The sequence below is a fragment of the Phaseolus vulgaris genome, chromosome 3 (assembly GCF_051622355.1).
Source record: "Phaseolus vulgaris cultivar YP4 chromosome 3, ASM5162235v1, whole genome shotgun sequence".
NCBI classification, from domain to species: domain Eukaryota; kingdom Viridiplantae; phylum Streptophyta; class Magnoliopsida; order Fabales; family Fabaceae; genus Phaseolus; species Phaseolus vulgaris.
Window position 1 is genome coordinate 35,786,657 of NC_143500.1, and position 9,267 is coordinate 35,795,923.

Here is a 9,267-nt window from a genome sequence, read left to right on the forward strand (position 1 = left end):
ATTTTAGGGTTATTATGCTGTAAAGGGGAGAGAGTGAAAAAACAAAAACGAAGGAAAAAAAAAGTGTGGGGGGAAACAAAGAAAGGTCGAGCCTGTTCTTGCAACCTGCGACTGCGCCAGCGGAAATCGAAGGGCGACAAAGCTTGCATCCGATTCTGGGAAGACGAGGGTTCTCTACCTGTTCCCTTTATAGTCTGTAAGTCGCTACAATTTTCTCTTTATTTTCCATTTTCCTTATCTTGTTTGAAGCGTGTTTGATCGATCTATCACTTTCCCTAATATATTTTCAATTCACTCCATTTTTCTTTATCATTCCCCTCCCAATTTCACTTTTATCAACTGGTTTGTACAAACCCTTTTGGAATGCCGTTCAATTTGGTTGTTGCTCATGTGTTTCTGTTTTTGCTCGTTTTCCCACTGTTTCCCACCGTTGGACCAATTGAACGGATAATTTTAATTTTCTTGGTTAAAGGAATTAGGTTTTTGTTGGAAAGCCTTCTTAATTGCAGTCATTCCTAGCTCACTGTAATTTAGCCTCTTTTGAGACTTCCTTAAATTGAACCTTTTGGTGTGTAGTCTCTCTAAACTAGACATGACTCAAATAGAGCTTATAAAGCTTGGGCAATCCTCCTCTAACAAGTCAATTTTGTGTGGTTGAGTTAAACTTTTAGTTTAATTCTAAGATGGTATTAGACATAGTAGTCAAAATCGCGATTAAAAACGTCGAATTGCATGATTCACGATTCTGCCCCCCATGTCCAATTTAGAGCACATGCAATATTATGCCAGAGTAGGACTGTTGCCGAAGATTATGGAAATGGTGGAATCACCATGTTTTTTTTTGTTTTATCTCATTTTGAGGTTCTGGGTTTTGCTCGCAAAAACTTTTATTGGGTCAAAGGGTTTTTGGTTTAAACCCAAGCCCAATAAAAAATGTTCTTCATGCACAGATGGTTCTATGTGCAACCTCCTTCCCTAAAGGAAAACTGCCAAAGATTGTGGAAACAGTGGAATCCCCATGTTTTTCTGTTCTATCTCATTTTGAGGTTTCGGGTTTTGCTCGCACAAAAACTCTTATTGGGTCAATGGGTGTTTTGGTTTAAACCTAAGCCCAATAAAAAAATTGTTCTCCATGCACACATGGTTCCACGTGCAACCACCTTCCCTAAAGGGAAACCCGGCCAATTGTGTAGGTTGTGATTGCTCGACCAACCACACCAGACATGGTACTTGTTAGACACACTTTAACACTCATTAATCTTTTTTCCCGCTCAGACACCTTTTCGACACTGTTTGGACACCTCTCCAACCCAGCTGAGCACGAGTAAAGAGAGTTGACATCTTTTATTGGCTAAATGCTGCGTAGATACTAGATATATTGTAAAAAAATAAAAGAAAATCAAGTTTAGGCTCATTATTTCTTTAAGGCTTGTTTCCATTGGACTTAACTAGTTGTTATAACTACTAAGAAATATGTTTCTCAATATTCTATTTTCGAGGATCACTATTATATGGAAATTGGACAGGTATGATTTTAGAATTTGATTTATATAAATCTTAATTCTCAATTTAGATTTTGTTATGTTGATTATATTTGTATATATAAGCGGTGAGTGTTCCCATGTCACTATTATATGAAAATTGAACAACTTGATTTTAGAATGTGATTTATACAAATCTTAATTCTCTAATTAGATTTTAGTTGTGTTATTATATTTGTATATGTTAGATATTATTAGATTACTAGATATTACAAGATATTATAGATATTGTTAGATATTCCTATCTATGTAATGGGCTTGGCCCATATTTTCCGTATGTTTCTTTTTCTATATAAACATAACCCTATGTGTTCAATATACACAAAGGATTTTATACATTGGCTATCTCCTTGTGCTTGTGTTGTGTCAATTTTGTGCCAGAGTCAGAGCTTCATACCCACAATTTTTTAAATTTCGAAACTGACCCTAACAATTTCGTGATCTGAGAGTGTGCTACGGATTCATCAATCCGGAAGTGAATCATGTTGCATTCCGGATGAGGGGGTGTTCCGGAAGCAAAGTTTGCATAAATTATTGATTTCCGGATTGCTGAATCCAGAAGCCTAATTTCTATTACGGATTGGTGGATCCGGAATGATTTTTTTCAATTATGGATTTCTGAATCTGGAATGCATATTTTGAATTACGGATTAACGGATCTGGAATGGTTTTTTCAATTATGGATGTTTTGCATTTTTTTATTTTGGATTAACACTATCATTCATGTACTACCAGAAGCACCAATCTGGGAAATTACCGGATGTGCCAATCCAAAAATTTACCGGAAGGGCCAATCCAAAAATTTACCGGATTTCATAATCCGGAATACAAATTTTTTTATTAATGTACAGTTTATATAGGGACAGTTTTGTCTTTACGCAACTTTGTGGGGGTGCAGGAAGAAAGTGCCAAACTCAAAGCACAATCTTTTCATCAGGGTTATTTTATAGTCCGATTCCCCGTTTGGGTGGTGGAAAAGTGATGCAAAGTGGGTATAAGAATTCAAATTTCCAATTAACTTAGATTTTTTTTTTCATTTCACTCCTGTTTCTGTATTACTCTTCTTTATTTTCTTTTCTTACTTTTTTCTCATATTTGAGTTTCACACACTCTGTGCAATGCTTGCTAGGTGTTCGATAATGTAGTCTGTCGGTAACAGGTATTTATTTGCAGGAACTGGATAGTTTAGCCTGTTGCATTCACTGTGTAATGGAGGATTCATCATTTTTTGATCGGATGATCACTCATCTCCGTTCAACTTGCAAGTATGAATTCGTGCATATGATGCTTAACTGCCAGTGTTAACTTGCTGTATATGACAGGTTTTTGTTATTCATATTTATAGTGTGGTGTAATTATAGTAACTTGATTTATAAAGCTTTCAAGAATAAAATACATTATTGTTCACTCAACATATCTTGAAATAGTGTTTTATCATCTTAAAAATATAATATTATCATCTTCGGTAACTTGGGGCTTGATAGGTTGTGCATATTGTAGTACAAAAAAAAGTTTTGAGTAGGAGAATTATATAGTTCTAAATGGGTTTTTGAGAGTTGATGACTCTGTTTAATTTCTTTATGTGTAATCTGTACTTTCTGCCAAGTAAGCACTCCTTGTGCTATAACTGAGTCATTTAAAATTTCTGTTTGCTTATTGAAAAATTCGTTTTTGTCTCTTTATTTTATCTTTATTAAGTACTTTTTAGTCTTGGATTGGTAAATATATTGAGATACCAAAAATATATTTAATCTTTTTTCCAATCATGTCAATAAATCTTTGGAATCTAATTTCAAATCTGTATATATCACTAATGAAGTTCGGTAGGGATTGGCTATGGTACGGTAGTTCGCCTAAACTCCAGAAATAGCTGCATTGTTATGGCACAGTGCCTTTTTCATGGGATAGTTTTGCCTGTTCTGATTCTCTTTCTACTGTAAGGTGTTAATTTTCTTGGAATTTTGATAACTTAAGGTACTATACTGGTTATCCGAAGGATCTTGGACCATCTAGGGTTATTCATTTTACCTCTGAGCGTGAGTTTGTTGCACTTCTTCATGAAGGTTTTCCTGTAGTTGCTGCATTTACTATCAGGTCATCTGGGGTTAGCTTCTGAATTCTTATTCGGTTCTCCTTATCTGAACATGACTTTAGTTTTAATGCAAAGGAAAAGTGAAAAGATTTAGTGATAACTAATAACGATTAGTTATTTGATGATGCAGGGGGAATTACACACGACATCTTGACAAAGTATTGGAAGAAGCTGCTGTTGAGTTTTATCCTCATGTAAAATTTATGCGTGCAAGTTATTTTTCATAATTAATGTGCTCGTGCAACTGTTGGCAATCGTATCAATAACATCTCTCTTGATGCAGCATAGCACCTGTCCCGTTAGATTGAACTAGAATCACAAAAACATAAACACAGATGTACTCACATGGCAGTTTTCTTTTCTTTGTATTTTATTGCGTGATTATTATTATTTTCTTGAGTTTGGGCTATGTATTTTCTGTGCACTCTATAGCATGTTAGTGTGCATTGATGAAATGTTTTTTTTTTCTGGTGCTTTGCAGGTTGAATGTCCGAAGTATCCTGGGTTTTGTATAACTCGGCAAAAGAAGGAGTATCCATTCATTGAAATATTTCACAGTCCAATACAAGTATGGTGTTCCTTACCTGTTCATCACTATCTGATCACTTCACTGCATAAATTTCCTACTGGATAAGTTTTATAAAGTATTCTTTTAATGGAGTGGTTGATCAGAAAGGATGTATTCTGCAGCAGTAATATGGTTTCTATTCATATGTTAATCTGCCCATTGACTACCACTCCATGTAAATTCTTTTGTAATTTGAGACTTGTGTTTCTTTAAACAGGCAGACAAACAGGGAAGGGTAGCTGAACCGAATATTACTAAATATAATGTGAAAGTTTTGCCAGTAAGTTGTTTTTGTTCTCATTAAGTCTAGTTGCCACCTTGAGAATCCTTTTTCAGGCTAACTGATATCTATTACTAATTATTGTTATTTTGAATTTTTAACTCCTCTCAAACAAATAAGTATAATGAGTATATGTATAGGTAGTAAGAATAGTAATATACCATTAAGTCACTAGAAAACTTATCAAATTTGTTTGTACATGCCTGACATATACTCATTTGCATCTGGGAGATGTTGTAATAATTTATCCAATTTCAATTTAATTTTATGCACTTGCAGTTCAGCTACGACTTAAGTGCTTATGGACTTAGAGAATTCTTCAAGCGACACGGCATGTGGTCATCAGATTCAAAGTAAGGTTTCAGCGGAGGGGGTTGAAGAGCTACACCTGATCATACACTACCTATTTTATCTATCAGTAAATCATTACAAGTTCACAACTAAGGGCCAATATTATTTGGTTTTAGTCCTCGTCAAGGGCATTTTTCATTGTTCCTGTGTTGACATCTTAGTATTTCCTTGTCTATATTCTCCAACTTCTAGAGTAGAATCTACATGATGTTTCTCATCAAACCCAATTTGTCAATATTTCTATGAACTACTTGAATGCTAGAGGCTTCTTTGGAAAGCAAATAACTGTTTGTCTTAAAAGTTGCATTTATTTTTTTGGATATGCTATATATTCTTTTGTGTTCTAAGAATTTAGTGAGAAACTGGTCTGGTGATATATGTTTTGGGTACTCAGAATTTAGCATACTTTACCACATTTGATGTTGATAGATAATATAGTTATTAAACATTACATCTTATAATAACTTTAAAACAAATCTATATTTCTTCTATCAAGCCATATACTTACAATTATATTCTCATAATTTGAGGTTAAAAAATCTTTTTGTTTTTAAGTGTGTAACATTTTTACATTAGTTTCTAAAACTATAAAAGAAAAAAAAAATCCTTAAAAGTACAGTAGTCAATCAGATAATCCCATTCTTTCAATGTAGGTTTAATTGTCTTGGAAGTTGTACAAACTTGGAAAGAAACATATATTTCTGTCTTATAGTAAATAATTAAAAATTATTAAAAATCAGATTTGTTTTTGATCAGCAAAGAATAAATAAAATAAAATGAGACACTTCAGGGGTATCTCAACCTTTGTACAAAATTCCAAAAACAGGTTTTCTAGAATCCTGCCAACTAAGGATCCAACAAACATTGTACTACAGATCAAGATAAAATCCCAGACAAAGATAAAGAAACCCAACAAATACAGTTATATCACCCCACCAGAGAGGTCACATCCTCAAACAAGGACATGCATCCAACAACTAAATAAGGTCTTTGTCATCATGCTGGAGGACCTTACCTAAGAGTCAAACTCATCAAACCAATACAAGACACACCATCCAACAACTAAGTCATAACTTTGTAACAGGTTGAGTTGTACCAAAAGTCCAAGTGCTAACATCGACAAACCGATCCTTATGAGAAGGATACGTAAGACAAAAATACCCTACAAAATACACATAACAACCTCCTGAACTGGCCACAGTAGTAACCAGAAAATGCCACATAACCTTTTGCCACAGTTCATACACCGTAAAAATTCAGCACCAAACCGATAAGCGTACAACAAAAACACTTCCTTTACTGCAGCTCAGAACAAAGTCATCAGTCTGATCCTGCCAAATAGGAATGACCAAGACAACCTGCACATCCATGCAATACTTTCCAAACCTCAGTCCAACCTTGCCAGATAGGAGTTATCGATGAAACTTGCACAAACCACACCACAACTACCAAGACTGGGAAAAAACGTTAGTTAAAAATGCAAATAATCAGACTTTCAAATACCTCATACAACAAAGAGGTTCCAGACACCAGTCTGAGTAAGAGAAAACAACCGATTTTTCTTTTATTGTGACCCAAGACCAAGTCTTCCTTTGTACCACAGTAAAAACCTCCACTAGATCCACCTACCCATTCTCAAACCCAACCCTATTCCTGTAATTCCAAATTTCACTCACAATACCTACCCAAATACCCCCCCAGCACCTGGTAACTGCGTAGTTTAGACCAATAGGTTTGAACATCCTAAAATGCATTTGTGCATCACAATGAAGCACCAAAGGGAGCCCCAGCCAAGTGAGACACATACCCCAAATTCTCCAAGAGATCTTACATTCAAAAAACAAGTGTCTTACCGACTCTTCTTCCACACCACACAGGGGGCACCAATCACTCATCAAAGGTATGCCACGTCTCGAAAGATTGTCCTTAGTAGGAATGACATTATGTAACACCCTCCAAGCCATAAAATGTGTCGAAGGTAAGGTCTTTAGAGTCCAAAAATTCCCGAATAAATCCTCCCCCACTACGGACTCCTCCCCCATGAGACACTTATATGCTGCCTTCACAGAGAAATCCGTATAATCCACATCCCTCCAGAGCCATTTATCGGGTTTAGCTTCACCCTCTCTTGTTAACCTTTTGTTATCCAACAACTGCATTAGAAGATCAACCAGACTGGATTCCCACACAAAAGGATTCCTTATCCACCGCAACTTCCACGACCAAATATTATTATTCCAACCCCCAACTTGTGAGAGAGTACAACCAGTATCTAAGGAAATTGAAAATAGCCTACCAGTATCTAAGGAAATTGAAAATAGCCTAGGGAATTTGTGCAGTAGAGGAATGTTTTCCAACCATTTATCCTCCCATAATTTGATTTCTTTCCCATCTCCTACTTCCCATAGACCTCTGTCTTCAAAATCATTTCCCCACCCCTGTACCATACCTTCCTAAGGTCCCTCCACCACATCGACTCCTTACAAGACTGATATTGAGATCTTAATCCCCTCCAACCACCATACTTAGACTCTATAATATCCTTCCATAAACTACCCTCTTCAGACTTAAGTCTCCAAATCCATTTCCCTAGAAGAGCCAAGTTAAACTTTTCTATGTCAATGACCCCTAATCCGCCTTTATCTTTCGATTGACATATCTTATCCCACGCCACCCAAGCAATTTTCCTGTTCTCTGAACCCCAATCCCACAAAAAGTTTTTTTGTATTCTTTTCACTTCCACATCACAGTTGTCGGCATACAAAATATGGAGACATAGAAGAACGGTAAGGACGTAAGCACCGATTTGATAAGACATAATTTGCCTGCCAAAGAGAGGGTTTTCCCTTTTCACACACTCAGCCTATTCCGTAACTTAGTGATCACACCATCCCAAAAGGCACACCTCTTATGATTCCCACCTACCAACACCCCCAAGTAACTGAAAGGTGCCTTCATAATGTCACAATTAAGGATAGAGGCGAAAATCATCGTCTGATTCATATTCACACCCACTCAACCAACCTTACTCTTGGAATAGTTAACCTTAAGACCAAAAACAAGTTCAAAGCATTTTAGAATAGCCTTTAAAGTCATAACACTTTGGATTGAGGCTTTACAGAAGAATAGAGTGTTGTCTGCATATTGCAGCATGCTCACCTTTACTTGCTTTTCCCCGATTTCAATACTTTCTACTAACTTCTTTTCTTTCGCTTGTCTGACTACCCCTGCAAGTCCTTCAGCCGCAATTAGAAAAAGGAAAGGTGTTAGAGGATCCCCTTGTCTTAGGCCCTTCAAAGGTTTAAACTCAGTTGTTGGGCTTCCGTTTACTAATACAAATATTGAAGATGATTCTAAACAGTTTTTTATCCAATCAATCCACTTACCACAGAAACCCAATCTTCCCATCATGTAGTAAATAAACTCCCAGCTTACTGAGTCGTATGCCTTTTCATAATCCACCTTAAACACCACACATTCTTTCTTTTCCCTTTTTACCTCATCCAGTGTCTCGTTAGCCACTAGCACGCTTGTTGAACCAAGTGTGTTCAAGCTTTGAAAAATCCAAACCCTTTGAAGGTTGATGAAAGGTTGGATGTGCTTGTTGTTGCTGAGCTGTCTTTTAGATAGGATTTTGGGTAGATTTTATGTATAATCCACTCTTAATTGAATCCAAAGCATAAACATTCTCAAACCTTTTAAAAGAAAAGTGTTTTTCAAACTAAGTGAAAAATAACCTGTTGTTTTGTCGAAACAACCAATTGTTTTATACTTAGGTGTTTTTAGAAAGGTTGAAAACTGCTTTCAATTGTTGACTTGCTGTCAAACCAAAACAACCGATTGATTCGTGGAAACAATCGATTGTTTGTTTTGGGACCATAACAGATAACTGTTTTGTGCTTTGACTGAGCATTGAATGTTTTTTTAACCATTTACGTTCCAATTTTTAATGTTTTGACCAATCTTTAAATGTAATTAATAGTTTGTTAAGACTATGCAACAAACAACTTTGTTTTAAATACAGAAAAACAGATTTGTGTTTTTCAACTGATTTGAGATTTTGAAAAGTTGAGAATTGCTTAGAGATTGAATTGATCAAAGAGTGTGAGATAGAATTTTCATCTTGTATTGATTTCAGATTTGTTATGTAACAAGTGTAATCCTTTGTACTTTTGAAAGAAACCTTCTGTGTATTGTTGAGAAGTGTTGTGTGTTCTTGACGGGATCAAGATCAACATTCTTACTGTTGTTGTGCTGGACCAAAGGAAGTGTGTGTCTTGAGGGGATCAAGATCACTTCTTTGGTTGTGTTGTAAGTGATCTAGGGTTGATTGCTTAGTGGATTCCCAGTGGTTTCTGAGAAGACTGGATGTAGCTCTAGGTTTAGAGTAAACCAGTATAAATCTCTGTGTGCATTTTCTCTATCCTTTAACTCT

At 35.9% G+C, this 9,267-nt stretch overlaps 1 protein-coding gene across 10 annotated transcripts; it reads left to right on the forward strand.

Moving 5' to 3' along the window:
• The first annotated feature begins 11 nt into the window (after positions 1-11).
• LOC137807285 (uncharacterized) lies at positions 12-5,194 on the forward strand. 10 transcript variants are annotated; one of them, XR_016519738.1, is made up of 8 exons: positions 12-196; positions 2,715-2,806; positions 3,516-3,635; positions 3,764-3,827; positions 3,917-3,970; positions 4,115-4,201; positions 4,419-4,481; positions 4,761-5,194. XR_016519738.1 is itself a non-coding variant. In XM_090300746.1 (8 exons), exons 3-8 carry the CDS (start codon positions 2,751-2,753, stop codon positions 4,836-4,838), a joined length of 483 nt encoding a protein of 160 aa, XP_090156872.1. In that variant the 5' UTR covers positions 15-196; positions 2,440-2,529; positions 2,715-2,750; the 3' UTR covers positions 4,839-5,194. The 10 variants fall into 10 exon arrangements, 9 of the variants coding, with proteins under 9 accessions (XP_090156876.1, XP_090156872.1, XP_068463952.1 ...); XM_090300746.1 differs by lacking the exon at positions 3,917-3,970 and adding an exon at positions 2,440-2,529 and having other exon boundaries at positions 15-196; positions 3,764-3,842; XM_068607851.2 differs by lacking the exon at positions 3,917-3,970 and having other exon boundaries at positions 15-196; positions 2,701-2,806; positions 3,764-3,842.
• Positions 5,195-9,267: the final 4,073 nt, after the last annotated feature.